General features: G+C 40.5%; 1 protein-coding gene across 1 annotated transcript; it reads right to left on the bottom strand.

Moving 5' to 3' along the window:
• Window positions 1-1095: 1095 nt before the first annotated feature.
• LOC100538666 (centromere protein J-like) lies at window positions 1096-17957 on the bottom strand. Its single transcript, XM_010729042.3, is given in 16 exon segments — window positions 1096-1430; window positions 2016-2136; window positions 2276-2360; window positions 2455-2595; window positions 2704-2802; window positions 3436-3530; window positions 3921-4020; window positions 4748-4990; window positions 5925-6090; window positions 8191-8323; window positions 9673-11284; window positions 11633-11738; window positions 13188-13320; window positions 15610-15664; window positions 15667-15735; window positions 16709-17957. Coding segments are annotated over 16 exon segments (3786 nt in total). The 5' UTR covers window positions 17144-17957; the 3' UTR covers window positions 1096-1237.
• Between the last annotated feature and the right edge of the window lie 22 nt (window positions 17958-17979).

The following is a 17979-nucleotide window of genomic DNA, read 5'->3' as shown; positions in this document are numbered from 1 at the left end:
AGTCCAGTTTGACTTACCTCTTCAGTAAACCAGTGCAGGCACAGTAACTGGAGCTTGCTTTCCCTGAGGAAAAGGGGGAGTGGGACAAACACAGTGCAAGGGGAAGCAGGCATCTGTCTTAGGTTCTATTGCACAAAAGAAAGTGAGTTAAATGTCAATATCTACTGTAATAGAGGATTGCAACAGACACTACAGCAGTAGCAATATTTTGCTTACAAGTACTGAGGAGGTTTTAAATACAAGTCAGCTTACAAGCGATTACATATTTCCTTTGGTGATGCACTGAGAAGCAGTAGTGCCATTCATAAAATGAAAGGATGTTGAGCTAGAAGAGGCCACGAGGGTCACTGAGTCCAAATTCTCATCAGTAGAGGACCCATGCTAAACCAAACCCTGTGATTGAAGGGTTATCCAAACACTCCTTAAATGTGGGCAGCCTTAAGGCTGTGAGTGCTGCTCTGGGAAACCCGTTTCAGCGCCTAACTGCCCTCTGGTGCAGACCCTTTCCCTCACCCCCGGCTGCCCTCCCCTGACGCAGCTCCATGCCGTTCCCTCGGGCCCTGTCGCTGTCAAACAGCAGAGCTCAGCGCTGCCCCTCTGCTCCCTGTGAGGAGCTGCAGCCGCCATCAGGCCTCCCCTCAGCCTGCTCTGAGCACACTAGGGGTCTCAGCCCCTCCTCACACACCTTGCCCTCCAGCCCTTCACCAAGCTTGTAGCCCTCTTTCGGATGCTCGCAGCTTTACATCCTTATATTGTGGTAGCCAAAAGGTGAAGCTGCACAGAGCAGAGTGGAACAACCCTTCCTTCACCTAGATGAGGGTGCTGGGCCTGGTGCACCTCAGGGCACAGATGGCCTTAAACTCTAGACAGTGAGTAAAACCAGCATTCTGCTGTATTAGACCACACAGGGTTTCCAACAGCACAACCTTTTATCTTAGACTGAAAAATCTTCTCTTGGGTCTCTAAAATAAGGTCAGCTGCAGCTGTTTGACATATTTTCACTAGTAGCCAAGGATCTGAAAAATACCCATTAAACACAAGACAGTGAATTGATAAAATCCTTCTGGAAAGTAGAAACAGGCAAAAAGAAAGCTGTTGTAGTAGCACCCAATGAAAAATAAGTAAGTTTATTTCAAAGAAAACTATAAGTATATACACAGCATACAGTTAAAGGCATTTGTCATCTTATTTACAGTAATGTACATTATTTCTGTTGTGCTAACAGAGTCAATGCTAATTACAACTTAGTGTCCATGAGAATATTACCATCCTTATCCTTTACTCTTATTCGCCCAGAGACATACTTGGTTTCCTGGTGTCCATTTGAGTACACAGTCTTAACAGTCCCATCTGGATATTCCCGTCTCTTAAACTGCGATGTGTGTAGTTCTCTCTGACCATTATTGAACTCTATGGTCTTGCTTCCATCTCTGCATTAAATACACGTACGTAAGATGTTTTTTGTAAAAACCATTATAAGGACTATCAACAGACTTAAGCTTATTGTCAGAACAAACAGTACAGACATAAGCCTAAAGGAAGAAATGAAAAAAAATCTAATATGTTTTGTTAAATACCGTGCCATTTTGTTGATACTCAAAAGCATGTTTCTGCAAAACTCATGCAACTTCTTTATACTTGAGAGCCTCCACCACACATTCTCTCGTCTAACCCTGTTGCTACAACAGTTCAGAAGTTTAATATTTTGAGTACCATCAGTTTGGATCTGAGCCCTGCATGAGGTAAAGCTAGGTACTCACATGTTCTCTAGTATTACATACAAGTCAGAAAAGTCATTCAGGCTAGTGTGTTAGACTGCATTGTTGTTGTCTGCATTTCCTTTATCTCCTTCACGCTACAGAAAATAAATGTCAAACAGCAAGCACATCTTCACAGTACAGTATATTCAAATGTAAGTTTTAAAGAATATATCACTATATACTGCCTCTGTCAATGAGCTCTTACCTACTACATCCCCGTCAACAGGACAGGGTACCTGAAAATACAAAGCTTACCGCTGAATACGAACAATTGTGCCATCTGGAAAGATGCTTTCTTCTTGTCCATCCGTAAATAAACTTTTAATAGTTTGATCAGGGAAAGTAATTTCTTTCTTGCCATCAGGATAATGTTTCTCTAGAATGTATTTTGCGACAAGTTACTATTACATAAACACAGATGCATTTGTGTGCATCACACACACACACACACACACACACACACACACACACACACAGTAGTTTCGGGGGTTGGTTGGGCTGGTTGATTTCTTTACCTATTTGTCCATTTGAAAATTGCAAAACCTCTAAGCCATCAGGGTATGTAGTATGTGTAGTCTTCGCATCAGCGTAATAGTAAATCTGAAGAAAACAGTTGAAATTAACTATCTAGCCGGAAACTGTGCATGTACATGTAAGTATTTATAGAAAAATGCAGGAGATGAAGGATACATACCACCGTTTGATCAGGCATAATGTGCTTCACGTCTCCGTTAAAGAAGGTTATTGTTACAGTTTTCCCATCAGAACCCACTTTTTTCCACGTCCCATTTGGAAGGAATATGAGGTGACAGCCATTTTTCAAAACCTTTTCAACCTAACAAATAGTTTACAGAGGTCAGTATTAAGACATCACATTCAACTACCCATTGATCTTTCACTTCAAGTATCTCATGGAATTTCAGATTCCACACTTTCATTTTACCCTTCCATCAGGATAAGCAATTTCTCTCTGTATCTCTTCACTGTCTGTATCCACAGGTCCAGATGGTAGTGACACAAGAGCTTCAGCAGGAGAAGTATCCTGAAAAGACAGCAATAATATAAGCTTAAAAATCAAGCTCCGTCTTCATACGTGCTTCATTTCATAGGCTGTCAGGTATTTTAAGAAATGAGTATGACAATAGGAAGACAAATATAGGAAGTTATAAAACCAGTGTGGGTTTTATGCAACTCCCAGTATAATTACAGTGATGGATTCAGGCCTGCAGTAATCTGAGTGTGATCGGCTTTTGTCCAGACTAAAATGAAATTCATTGCTATGGCTTAGTGCTAACTGACTGAAGTTATCCATATCACAGAGTGAAACAACTGCTAAAGTTTTATAACATCAAATGCTACCTACAGCTTTCCAGAATTAATTCAGCTACATGAAGGGTTCTTGCGTGGTTTCCCTACGTGGAGCATACAAATAGCCAGCCTCTTATAATGGAAAACTTTGCAAAACTCTAGAGGGTAGGAGATTATTATTTTATTTCCTTACCTCAGCCACAGCCACAGGTAAAACATTCTGCATTGACTATCACATAGCCATTTTCATGACAATAACAGCATTGCAATTAAAGAATGGAGTCAATAGCTTTCCAAGTCACCTTCCAAATATTAAGTATTGAAAGCTACTCCCTTAAAAAACAAATCAGGATACAGGACTTATTACCATAAAAGTTTTAGAAGAATCTTCTAGTGTCATCACTGTCTCAGACTTGCTGTTGTCCTTGGCAGGTGCTGATGCAGGTCCTTTAGGAAGTTTTCCTACTCAGATAAATGTAGTGAAGTTAATTTGTCCAGTAAAGTACAGATTAAATGTTAAAATCATATATGAGATCAAGCTGTACAGGACACCCTTTTTTTTTTTTAAGTGAAGCAGAAACTGAAAATAGTATGTCTATGAAAAAAAAAAAAAATCACTATATGTCAGCTCTCTGAGGTAAGTCATCTGCCACCAAGGCAACCAGAAGCACTTTCATTCTGAGAATGGGCTCCTAGCAGCTTTCTCCAAAATCTTGCCCTGGGACATGTCTATCTGCACTCAAGTTCATTACAGCTATTCCCTATCTATTTTTAGATGGTCTTTTAAACACATGCAAAAAATCCACATTTATTTTCTCCATTAAAGAATTAACCGACTAGACAAATGTGTACCTTTTGCCTCGGAATAACCTTTGCCATTTATCTTGCCACACTTCTGAGCTGGAGGAAGCAAAGATCCAGTTTCACTTTTCAGGCCTCTATTTTGCAGACACTGGAAGTAAGGAAGTTACACTTGTGGTTTATGTAACATTTATTCCTAACTCTTCATGCAGTTGCAATAAAATTTGTACACCATTTGAGAGGAAATTCACTGCAAGCTTTCTTCACAAGCTGTACATTTTTGAGATTTAGTCATCAGAAGAGCTTGTGTGATGTAGCCCAAAAGCTGTATTTTGGAATTGTCTGCTACCTCATGACCAAAAACTACAGAATGTTAATTTGGTGCAAGCAATCCAAAATAACAGTTATGTTTCAAGATTAAATGTAACTACTTGAAGCACTGGTGAACTGCCTGGTTTGCCCGGCTGATCCTTGAGGTGCAGAGGTTCTCAGATCTCACCTACGTATTTTTTCTGCTTAGAATTGCATTGTTTGAATTTCTAAGAAGTTGAATTCCTCAACAAAGACACTGCCCATAGCGATGTGTCCTTGGAGATGTTCAGAAGCTGCTCAGACATGGTCCTGGGCACCCAGTTCTGAGGGTCCCTACTTGAGCAGGGGCTGCCCTGCATGCACCCAGAGAGCCCCTTTCACCTTAACCCATTCTGCGAACATTTGTATTTGGAGAGAAGGTGCCATTAAGAACAGTTCTGTCTGGCACCATCTGTAGAACCTCAAGATTAGTGAATTAGAAGTCTAGATTGTGCCTATTAGATTCTAATTTCATGATCCAAAACACAATGTTCACACAGACCTAAACACTGAGATGAATAACTTACTACAGATTCTGTTCTTTTTAAACTCATCCCGGAATTTTCCACTTTCTTCTTGCTTCCAACAGCTTCTACTTTTTTCCAGGCTTCTAAACGAAACTTCTCCATAATTCTGACTTCTTCTTTCAGCTCCACGTTCTCATTTACTAAAGCATCTATTTGATCTTTCAGGCGTCGATGGGTCGTTGACCATTTCGCTTCTTTCTGTTTAAAATCTTCCTGTAACTCTGCAATCTGCTGTTTTAAAGCCTTAGAAAAATACGTTTATAAAATGTTTCATTTTTTTAATATATTAAAAGATTTCAAATTTTCTAGGAAAATAATATAAGAAAAGAATAAGAGAAGGGAGGTTTTCTTCTGTGAAAAGAGTAGCATTAACTTTAGACTACCAACTTGAATATCTCAATTTCAGTCACAGAAGCCCCTGTGATCATCACACTTTCCTCTCATCTTCCTTTACACTTCATAGTCAGGCCAGCACAAACACACTTGAGGCAGAAATGTGCTACCCTCAAAAGGACCCTTAACAAATCTTGGCATGAGAAAACAGAGAGGCCACAGTCACACAAAATACTCATGAATCCATGTAACCCATTCTTCAAACGTTACTTCAGTCTGTTGAGGTAGCATCAAGAAGTGATATCCACATGTGAAGCTTGATACAACTTGGCTGTGTACCTGATGAATCTTGACAGTGAAGGAACAAACAGATCTTGCTTCTTTATCACTGGCATTTAAAGACTTACGGGTAAATAATCACAAAACATAACTTTGAAATTTATAGATGATAACTATGTTTACTGTGGAACAGTTACAAACAAAATTTCAGCATAGTTCTAGTTTGTATTTTCATTCACTACACAAATCAAAACTTGAAATGCTGTATGAGCGATAGTAATTTTGTATCAAAGTTGAAGATCATTCTACCATAGTCTCATGCAGTTTTTATGCATGGAAATGTGACAAAAATATTTGTAAGGTTTTTGTTGTTTTTTTTTTCTCTCTCCTTGAAAGTACCAGATAATGTTGTGAAGACTGCAATTGTTTTCCCAATTGAGCCAATCAATTGCAACCCTTCACATGATTGGCCTAAGTTAGAAAAGGTTAGAATTAGTTCTCAATTGCCTTTAAATGAATTTCAGTGTTGCTGTGTAAATAATAATAGTAACTGTTATTTTCATACCTGAATTTCATCACGTTCTTTTTTATCTGGAATTGCTCTAGCTTCTATGGTATACTTTTCAAAAACTTTACGTTCCTTTTGCAGTTTTTTCATTTCTTTTTTTCTATATTCCTCTATTTCAGCAAGTTCTTGGGCTTTCTGCTGTTGGAAGTCTGCAATTTCTTTCCTACAGTTATAAAACAAAGCATTGTTTTTGCCTAAAGCTATACAAACCTGGAGTGAGAAAACAGACTCTAAATTTTGTAGCCAAACCCAGCATCTGTTACCCTTGGAAGATTGGCTTATAAGCAGTATTTCATAGAATCATTTAGGTTGGGAGACCTCAAAGATTGAGTCCAACAATTGTCATACAGCTTGTGTTCGATGTCCAGCTATTTCTGGATCTGTATCTTCAATCACAAAAGTTATCCAGAACCTAGCAAAGCTTCCTGTGGAGGACTTGGGGGTCCTGGTGGATGAGAAGCTGGACATGAGCCAGCAGTGTGCGCTTGCAGCCCGGAAGGCCAACTGTGTTCTGGGCTGCATTAAAAAAGGGGTGGCCAGCAGGAGAGGGAGGTGATTGTCCCCCACTAGTCAGCTCTTGTGAGGCCCCATCTGCAGTGCTGCATCCAGGCCTGGGGCCCCAATACAGGAAGGACGTGGAGCTCTTGGGTCCAGAGGAGGGCCACTGAGATGATCAGAGGGCTGGAGAACTTCCCCTATGAAGAAAGGTTGAGGGAACTGGGCTTGGTTAGCTTGGAGAAGAGAAGGCTCCAGAGATACCTCATTGTGGCCTTCAAATACTTGAAGGGAGCATATAAACAGGAGGGGGAACAGCTGTTTACGAGGGTGGACAGTGATAGAACAAGGGGGAATGGCTTTAAGCTGAGACAAGGGAAGTTTAGGTTAGATATTAGGAGGAAGTTTTTTCATACAGAGGGTGGTGACGCACTGGAACAGGTTGTTCCAGAGTGGTTGTGGATGCTCCATCCCTGGAGGCATTCAAGGGCAGGCTGGATGTGGCTCTGGGCAGCCTGGTCTGGTGGCCCATGGCAGGAGGGTTGAAACTAAGTTATCTTTGAGGTCCTTTTCAACCCAGGCCATTTTATGATTCAATAAAGCCTTGTATGCAATTACAGCCCAGAAGGCCAACAGTATCCTGGGCTTCATCAAAAGAGAGTGGCAGTAGGGAGAGGGAAGGGATTGTCCTCCATGGCTCTGCCCTTTTGAGGCTCTATCGTGTTCAAACAGGCCTGGGGCCCCCGTACAAGAAAGCTGTGGAGCTGTTGGAGCAGGTCCAGAGGGCCACAAAGATGATGAGAGGGATGGAGCAATCTCCTGTGAAGAAATGTTGAGGGAGTTGGGCTCGTTCAGCTTGGAGAAGGCATCAGGGAGACCTCATTGCAACCTTCCAGTACTTAAGGGGAGCATATAAGCAGGAAGGAGACCAACTTTACACAGTGTACTAGTGACAGAACAAGGGTGAATGGCTTTAAACTAAGAGGGGGAAAACCTAGGCTAAGCGTTAAGAAGAAATTATTTTCTCAAAGGGAGGTGAAGCAGGGATGCCCTATCCCTGGAGGGATTCAAGGCCAGATTGGAACTGGATGATCTTTGAGGTCCCTTCCAACCTAAGCCATTCTATGATTCTAGATTCTGTGAAAGCTTGCCGATATTCCTCAGAGCAGTGGAACACCATTCCACCAAAAGTTGCTTGTAAAAGAACTAGTGACTAATAGCAGGTCACACATTAAACGTTAGCCAACAACATGATGTGTATCCAAACAAAACAAAATTAACTTTGGCAGAAATAGGTATGCCACTTTTAAATCTCCGCAGAATTATTCTGCTATATTTACTGCCTATAATTCCCCTAGCTGAAATGAATACTAATACTCAGTTTGTACATCCAATCCAAATGGACAGCATCAATCACATTCACATGAAATCTGTTTTATGAGACCAGTTTAGGACTGTGTTATTGCTCAGTACAGAAGTATACACAAGAAAATTCTTACAGGCATAGCCTTTAAGGATATCATATTAAAGCAGCAGGAGTGCTCAACATTCTTCATAGATCGGCAATCTGTTCATGAATTATGAGGACATTTAATACATACATACAGAAACAACCAGTTTCTTGATTTATGTCTCCACTATTACTAAAATATATCAATTACTTACCTATTGTTTTAACAGTATCTAAGTAAGAACTGCACAAAGTGATAGCCTGGAGCATACCATTTTATTGAACGCACCAAACTATGGATTTTAAATTCAGGATTACCTGATGCTTGCCAAGGCGTGCTCTCTTTCTTCACGAAGTTTAGTTAGAATTGTGTTTTCAGCTCTGAATCGCTCAATTTCCATTTCCAATTCAATGAGTTTCTCTCTCAGTATCTGGGATGGAACAGTGGCTCCTGCCATAGAACAACCACACTGAAGTTGTCTAAGAGGCATCTGTTAGACTGAAGAATTATTAACACACTAATTTTAAAAACATATATACTATCTTATAGATAGTGGTAGCATTGCAAGAAAACTCTAGTACTGAAGTGACATTTTGAAGTACCCTGCACTACATACTCAAGTTCCTCATCCATCAAGTTCATCTATAATATTTGGAGAACTAAACATCTATCAGAAATGAGAATGTGAAGGACCTGTAAAGAAATGAAATGAAGATATGATAAGAGCAAAGCATCAGAGAGGAAAGTTACAAGTGTAAGTTTTTCCAAGTTCACTCACAGCACAGTCTGCTTGAACCCATTGCTGACCTGAAATGTCAATGTTGTAGAGGCCCAGAGTATTTGTGGGCCTCTCTGCCATTCCAGTTTCCTGTTCAGTTACTGCTTAACACTCCTAAGGCTTTCATAGTCTGCTTCTGAGCGTGCAAAAAGAAGAGCCTAAGTACTGATCCCGTAGTGTAGTTAGTTGCCTTGATTACTCATAAATGCTGCTAGCCGTTACTTCCAGCAACAAGACCCAGCAGATTTCTTTCAAAAGCCAATAAAACAGTTTTCCATAAAACACTAAACCTACCACTTCTGCTTCATATGAACTTCACAAAAAACAGGAAAAATCCTAAACGTTCATTGGTGCAGAGTTTGAAACTGACACCTCACCATCTTACAGAGAAGACATGCAAGGCTACACCATCGTGTTGTCTGTACTAGCACAAACACAACAGCTTTTACAGGAGCTTTTAGAGGCAGCCCTTCTGCGTACCACAGTCGTATGGCTGAAATGGTTGAAATCAGTGTGGAAAGAGCAGAAAAATGAACTTGTTTTCTATATGCCAGGTAAATTCTCTACCTATTAAACTACAGACAGAAAACAGACTTTGCTGATGCATCCTATTTTACTACAGGAACAATCTAACCTAGGAGTGCATGGCACTACCCAAATGCGGTGTAGATGCACTCATTGAAAAGGGAGGCACTGCTTCATTTTCAGCATGCTTTTGCTGCTTTGCTTGAGTTTGAAACAGTGGTCAAGCACCTTCAGATTAGGTTAGTTGAATGAAGTGATGAGACAAAAAAAACTAGCCTTCAGGGTGCAAATAAATAAAAGTTTTTGCTGAACTTATCATTCTGCAAGCTGTATGATGACTGCATCTGGCACCAGACACAACCAGAAGAGATGAAGGGTGCCTACAGTAGAAGTCTGTACCTTTTGGTGTAGCGCCAAGTTGCAGCTTAAGCCTTAGAAGGAAAGACTTGTAAAACATGTTTTCTTCAACATTTCCTACCAGTTGCTGTTCTCTCACCTCCTGACTCCTGTTCCACATTTGATTTGATTTCATGCTCTGGATGACAGCCTGTCTTCTGTTTTGGTTTCAGTGAGGGAAACAGTTTCACCATCAGGTCTGACGGAGGTCCATTTGAATCGCTGTCCACTGCAGGCTGTTTAGACAGTTCTTCCCCCCTCTTTGAGGCAACTTTTCTCTTTAATGCTTTATCTGGGAAAGGTGCATCATTCTTACTGATAAAGTCAGTCTGTGAGGGCATTTTAGTGTATTTTTCAGATAAATCATCATGAACATAATTTGCATCAAGGTCACTCCATGTTCTCTCATCATCAAACTCAAACTTATTCCTGTTTACACAAGACATGTTTCTTTGGTGGTCTGAAGCTTTTCTAACCTTTTGGTTTGACTGTGCACTATTATCTTTCTCTGACAAGTCAAAGTTGGCACTTCCAGTTTTGCTTTCTTTGCTGACATCTGTAGCAGAACTTCCAAAATCTAACAATTCTGGATCACTTTCTTTATGGCTTATGAAGGATGTCTTAACATCTTCATTTTCATATTTTAAAGTAGTCTCAAATTCTTGCTCAGAATCTGTAGTACTATTACCATTTTCTTCATCTTTGTCTTCATTTACAATCCACTGAGAACTTTTTAAAGCAGGAGCTGCTGTCATGGAAGAAGCTGAAAACATTATGCTATCTGCTTTATTCAATGGATCCTTTAGTCTAGAAGCTGTTTCTGAATTTGAGATCGTGTGATTAACTGCTTTATCATTTTTATTTCCCACAGCCACACATTCTGCCTTTTTCTTATTAATGATTTTAACTGCAAATTCCCTTACTTGCTGCTGTTTTGCCTTGATAGGAGTAGAGGACATTCTGCGTCCTTGTGAAGTTTGCTGATCTTGATCTAAGATCCTTTGCACAAATGAAGAATTACTTGAGAAAGATATTTCATCTGCAGCCTGTTCTAGAAACAAAAATTCATCTAATTCCAGGTTTTCTTTTTCCTTTTCTTTTTCCCAGTTTTCCAACTTATTCTGAAATGAAACTTCAAAAGACAGTTCTGAATCCTTTACAGAGTGACTCACAGAACAGTTAGAATTAGAAAAGGCATCAGCTGTCTCACAAGAAAACGGAGGCTTTTCTGTGTAAGGTAGTTTGTTTCTGATTTTGCTGCCAGTGTTAGGCTTCGTAAATTCCACTGCATTCTCTTTATTTTCTATTTTATTGTTGACTTCTGATGAAAAAGAAACCTTAATCTGTCCAGCAAGATTTTTTCCTGGTTGCATTCTTGTTTCTAGTTGCAAGGAATTTTTTCCACTGTGATTCCTGAGTACCAGGGTCTTCTGAAGAGGACGTTTTGCTTTGTCAGGCTGGTTATTTTTTTTACATGGTGTAAGAGAGCTCTCAGAAACCAGTTCTTTGCCAGAAGGCAGACTTCTCTTTTGCATTTGTGATCTGTCCACTCTCACATTTCTGTCATCCGAAACCCTCTGTGGAGGCTTCAGTATGTTTTCCCCAGATTTTGCTATCTTAGATCTGGCATTAGTAAACCTTGTTAAGCCTTCTCCTCTTTTTAGGAAGGGTCGTTTGATCACTGGTTTTTGAATGGCTGATCCATATGTCTCCTGAAAGGGGATAAGGAAAAATTAACATACATACAACATTAAATCCCTCATGCAGTTTTAAGTTGCTGGGTTTTTGAATTTGGTTGTTTTGTTTGCTTGTTTTCCAAATAAACCCCACATATTAGTAGGAATTTATAAAGTGCATTTACTTCTACTGGATTTCTAAAAGCATCTTAAACAAAATAGCTAGGACTTACTGTTTTATTTTGAAGATGAATTATTAAGAAGTGAATATTGCAGCATTAGCTTTTGATGCCAGAATCTGCCGTCTAAGTTTTTAAACTTCACACCACGGTATAATATATAAAAATATAATATATAAAAAACAAGTTCAAAAGAATAGAAAACCTGTAACTTCTGTTTTTGCTTCAGACGCTGCTCTTCTATCTGCATCTGTTCTTCCACAAATTCCTCAAAGGTCTGTTTCTTCTCCTGAATCGCAGCTTTAATAGGTCTATAGTAATTTTTAAAAACAATTAACTCTTACATTTCCATATAATTTAATTGCATTTAACATCACGGCTATTCAAAGACTTAGGATACAATTACATAAACGATGACAATTATGAAGTACTTTAGTCACTGAGCGGCAAAGCTGATCTGAAAAATGCATTGTAGTAATAGTTGATTATCTTTTGATAAAATTATTCATACACAGCTAAAAAAAATAGCATACGTGGGTTTTGCTTTCATCTTTCACTGCTTTTCTTGATGAGCCATTCTTCTGCCCAAGGCATCAAACTCACACTCAGATTTTAGTCATACTGATAATTTCTATGGTTTGTCCTCCACACTGATTCACAGAAATCCTACTGAGATCAGCCTGCATAATGGGTCTGGCTAGGATGGAGTAAACTTTCTTTATAGCAGTCCATACGGTGCTACTTTGGATTTGTAACCAAAACAGTATGGTAGCATCCAACGTTTTTGCGCTGTTGTTGAACACTTCTTGCAGAGCATCCAAGTTTTCTCTGGTTTGTCATGCTGCTCACTCTGTTCACCCCATCAAATAGGCTGAGGATGGGCAAGAGAGAGAGGACAGAGCCAGAAGATCTGATCCAAAGTGACCAAGAGTTCCATGCCACACAACATCATGTTCAGCAATGAAAACCGTGGACTTGGTTTTCTAAAACTACCTGTTGCTCAGGGACCAAGTGTGCATCAGTCTGCTGGGAGATGAAGTGACTGCCTTCTTAACGCTGGGGTCTCTTCCCCTCTTTTCTTCACTTGTTAAACTGTCTTTATCTCAACCCACAACTGTCATTGTACCTCTTCTAATTCACCTCCATTGAATTCTGAGGCAGGTGACCAAGTGGCTGCCTGGGGTCAACCCTCCTGGAACAAGTATTTCTTGTTATGACCAGGCAGACAAGGCAGAGCTTCAAAACAATGCCAACCACTACTTTCATTCCATCAACAACAGCAACAACAAAAAAAAGCTTATAACAGCCATGAGAAGGCTTCTCCCACAGGCACTATTATTTCTTAGCCACACATAGATGCTTAAACAAACATAACTCCTGGTAACAAACTAAAAAGTTATCGCCTTACATTCCTCCTCCGGATCACTACTTTTGCTGTGTAACAGTGGAGAGGAGATTGTAATAAATCAGATTGAGTACGGTAATTGTAACTGCTAATATACTAAGGCTATACCAGAATGTGCTTCTACACTACCATTACCCCACACTGCACACACCTCTTCAGCCAACACAGCACATCTGTCACAATCTCAAGCCAGAGCCTCTCTTGCTATTGGTCTCCATGGTACTACTGAAACATAATCCCTGCTTAAGAAAGCTATACAAATTGAGAATATCAGACTCTTATTCGGGATTCAGAATTCGTTCAAACTTGCAGTATAAATTACTTACACTTTTTACCAAATCACATTCTGAATTACCTTTCCTCTGCATTAGTCACCCATAACTGTTTTCCTCTGATTTCAGAGAGTTCCGCACTAAAAGGATCCACGGGTGGATCTTCAGCCTGCATTAATTTTTCCATCTTTTGTTCTGGACACCACATGCTTTTTCCTATGAAATCAACAGAATACAAATTTGTTTTTTTTCCTCCCAAAAGCATGCAAACAAACAAACAGTGGCCTTCAGACTAGATTAAAACCAGAAGACAGCTTCATGGTCACATAGTCTGACTTCCCACACAAAAGAAGTCCTACAATTTTCCCAAATTAACTCTTCTTTGAATTTGAGCACTCTTTTTAAAGCAATATCCAACCACGTATAAGTTTTCTCCCCCAGACACACACCTTGGCACTCCATTCTGATTCATCATCTTTGCTAACTTATAAAAGGCATAAAGGTAAAGTAACTGAAGCTTGGATATCTGCTATACTTAAAAATTAAGATCAATTCATCCTTTCACATCTCCTTAGACCAAGATTAAAAGCTTTTCATCATACTTCATACTTGTAATGCACTCTCCTTTCTTTTCTCTGAAACCTCTACAGATTTACAAACTCCTTATTAAATTTCTAGGTTAAAACCAAAAATGCTATTCCAGTCATAACAGCATAAGTGGTAACACGATGCCAATGGTACAGCTAAGAAAACAGGAAAAGGTGAAGAATTCTGGTGCATTTCTTCTGGTGTATAAACAACTCTTAATTACCTTCCAACTCTAAGGACATTATGACTCTATGCCATAGCATCTGTTTGCCAATCCATCTTGATTCCTAATTCCAATTCAGTTATTTATCCTCTCAACACAGTTGGTCTGGAGACATCCTGTATGCCAGTATGGATTATTTTCTAATTGCTACTTGAAAATATGGTTTCAGTTCATTCTAACTTACCAAATAATGCAGCTATCCAGGATCTGTCATTATTTTACCATTTTCCCAGTCTGTATCATACATAAGTTTTAGCAGTAGTGATTTTTTTCCCGACTAGAACAGACAAACATTTCATGCTGATGGAAGAACTTGTTTTTTCCTCCTGCTGCTTTTAACAACACTCACAGGAACACTGAGGCTTCTGAGCTGACCATATTGAGCAAAGGAAACCAAAACTTGTATACGAGCATCACTACAAGCAGTGAGTTATGCTCAGTAACTGAGGGGAGAAGGGAAGGGAATACACACTCCAGATTATTTTTCTCCAAATGACTAACCAATATATTTGTCATCTTCACTGCCTTTCTGCAATTCTGCATTTTCAGGGGCCATGCTTTTTACAGACAGACACTACTGAACAACTGTTGTCCAAAGATGAGATGCATTCTGCATTGTTTAACTTTTGTTATAATTTCACTGTTTTATGTATGTGGAGACCAATTACTCAGAGCATGAGCTTTGTTGCCCTTCTGATTCTATTACTCAGATGATTGATTTGTAAAAAAACAAAAAAAAAACACAACAAACAAACAAGCCCAACGAATGCTCAGGTCTTAGCTCCACAGGAATAAAAATAAACATACAATAGCACAGGAGGGCAAGAGCCAGCCTCCATTCTCATGTTCCTAATTCAGAAAAAAATCATCAGGCAATTTAGCTTTTGTTTAAAGCCTAAACCCTAACTTCAGTTTCTCAGATAGGCTATGTAAAAGAAATACAATCATTTAAATCAGGTGGGTCTGATACTACCTGCAAGAGAAGATGCCCCTCTCTCAACTCTGGGGGCTTCTTCCAGTTCAGGACTGTCCTCTCCCTGTGCACAAGCTAAATTGGACTGGAACACTAATCCAGGTTATAAATGTTTGTTTCTCAGTACAGATGAGTTCCCCAGTCTCATTAAGTTCATCACATGAAAAAACACATGCTGTGAGCACAAACAAGGAGGTACCACTTCATGTGGATAAAGTGATGGCTTAAAGCAATCAGAAGTATTGAAAGAAATGCAACTGCTTATTTTGTCTTTTATATTTACAATATTTTCTTCAAAACAAGGGCTCCCATCATTAATTGCAATTACAGTTGGCAAAAAGATAGTATTCCTTCAGCAGTACCATGCAGCAGTCATTAAAATGATGCATTTATCTTTGACTAATCAAGTAGTCTTACGATGAACACTGAATACACTTTCTAACTGAAACAAGAACAATAGATCACATTCTTCAGTTTAATAAAGTACGTATTTTTTCCACTCAGAGAGTGGTGAGGCACTGGAACAGGTTGTCCAAGGAGGCTGTGGATGCTCCATCCCTGGAGGCATTCAAGGCCAGGCTGGATGTGGCTCTGGGCAGCCTGGTCTGGTGGTTGGCAACCCTGCGCATAGCAGGGGGTTGAAACTCAGTGATCGTTATGGTCCTTTTCAACCCAGGCCATTTTATGATTCTGTGATCCTATGCTTTATTTCTCAACTTACCAAGAACTGCTGTCTGACTAGATACCATGCTAAGTAACTTCTGCTGTTCTTCCATTTAGCCTTTTGAAGTTGCTCCATCTGTTGTTTCTTTAGCTGTTCCTGTTTCTGTTGTTGCAATTCCTTCAGCTTTTTAAGAAAAAAAAATTAAAAAAAATTAAAAAAAATCAGCATACTGTGGGGTAAGTATACTTAGAATGCACCAAAACATAAGCATCATCAAGACAACAAGTTTTAAAGACATCCCATTATCTAACTGTAACATGACATGTTGCATACAAAGTGCTTTGATGAATGAAATTCATGCTGTTTCTAGTGCACCCCAAGGCACTAGTTTTTAATTGACCAATCTGCAAATAGTAGATATCAGAACTCTCATTTCTGCAATTTGCGAAATGTTCATCTTTTGAGGTAAGAAGATTCTAAGAGCAAATATGCTGGTGCTAAACATAATTTCATTTTGAACTGAAATCTGTGCCTATGAAAACCAACTAGACTCTCAGTAACAGCATGTTATGAGGAGGACACTAACCTTTACGCAACTGACACATAACTGACTCAGGGCTTGCTCTTTAAGCTTATGTTCTACAAATACTTTCAGGTATGAAAAATTATAGAATACTAGAATCTACTTAGAGTTGGAAAGGACCTTTAAAGTGCATCTAGTCCAGCTCCCCTACAATGAACAGGGACATGCACAGCTCAATCAGGTTGCCCAGGGCCTGATACAGCCTTACCCTGAAAGTCTCTAGGGATGGGGCATCAACCTGTGTGCCAGTGCCTTACCACCCCCGCTGTTAAAGCCTTTTCCCTTATACCCAACCTAATCTCCCCTCCTTAAGCTTGAAGCCACTTCTTGTTGTTCTAATTTCACATACCCCGCTAAAGAATCTGTCCCCTTCTTTCCTGTAGTTCCCCTTTAGATACTGAAAGGCTGCTCTCAGGTCACCTTACAGCCTTCTCTTCTCCAGGCTGAACAGCCCCAGCTCTCTCAGCCTGTCCTCATAGAAGAGGTGTTCCATTCCATGGATGCACAGGAACAAAATAGATCTTAATTTATGAATATCAAGAAATTCTAGAATTTTTTAAATTTATTTATTACCTGTTCAAGCTTTTGTAAGAGAGGATCATTGCAATTGGATTTATTCTGAGCATCCATTTCACTGTGGCTGAAGTCTGCTTTAGAGCTTCCTACATTATATGCTGTTGCTGGAAAGGATGTTTCAGTGCTATTTTGCTGAAGTGCACAGGAGCTGCCAGACTCAAGCAATTGTTCTTCATTCAAGGAGTCCTCGCTTACAGAACAGCTGTCTAAGAGATGCTGCACTTCACTGGGGAAAGCCGTGATGTTTTCAGGTCCAGGTAACAGATTTTCTGTGTTGATTTTCAATCCAGTAAAATGGGGATCTAATAAGACACCAGCACGGGAATTATTGGACATCCAGTGTGCAATGAAGTTTTGTTCACTACTCAGATCTTCAACAGTTGGCATCCTGTAAATTACATTCCAGTGCGATTGCTGATGTAGCATTAACATAACACAGTGTAGCGCTAGGGGAGTAAAAGATGCAGTCACAAGTATCAGGTATGGGTACTCTCTTGTTTTTAGCACTGAGAAATTAAGCAGATAAAAGAAAAAATCCACAGGAAGAGACTCCCAGCATCAGGAAGTCACTCTTAAAACCAGCCGATTGTGTTTATAAAAAGTAGTCAAGCCACAAATCTTCGTACTAACGCAACGCTGCAGAGATGCCCACGTAAACACGATAGCTTTACTGTGCATATTTCAACGCGCACTTAACCTTCCCGCGTAACTCCACAAATAACTGCGTGTTCGCTTCTCACTGCTCTTCCCACCACCATCACCGCCCGGTGACACTCTGGGATCCCCGCAGGAACCCTCACGGAACTCCTACAAAACTCCCGTACGAGCAGATTTCGAAACACCCAAAGCTTCCCCAGAGCGTAATATTCCAAAGGGCCGAAGCCGAGGTCACCGCAGCAGCGCCGCCACTCAGCACCGCGACAGCCCGCCGCTCGCAGTTACAAACGCGCCGCCATGGCACAGCCTCCCGCCGCCACAGGCTGGGCGCCGCGCAGCGCAGGGTATGCCGGGATTTCTAGTCCCGAGCCGCCGCCCGCCTCCTGCAGCCCCGTAGCGATCTCTCGGCACCCGACTACAGCTCCCAAAAGGCTCAGCGGCGAGAGTGCCGTTAATAGGCTAACACTGCAAACCGTCCAGCCCTGCCTAGACTTCCGAGGGGCAGGGGGAGGCGCACGAGGGCGGTGATATTCGCCCCGCCCCGCCCCGTCCCGCTACTGGGGGAGGGGCCGCTCCCCGCCTTCCCGCCCTGCGGGGGCGGCAGTGAGGAG

The sequence above is a fragment of the Meleagris gallopavo genome, chromosome 1 (assembly GCF_000146605.3).
Source record: "Meleagris gallopavo isolate NT-WF06-2002-E0010 breed Aviagen turkey brand Nicholas breeding stock chromosome 1, Turkey_5.1, whole genome shotgun sequence".
Taxonomy (NCBI): Eukaryota; Metazoa; Chordata; class Aves; order Galliformes; family Phasianidae; genus Meleagris; species Meleagris gallopavo.
Note: the sequence above shows the minus strand (reverse complement) of the source record. Positions and strands in the feature narration are given on the sequence as shown.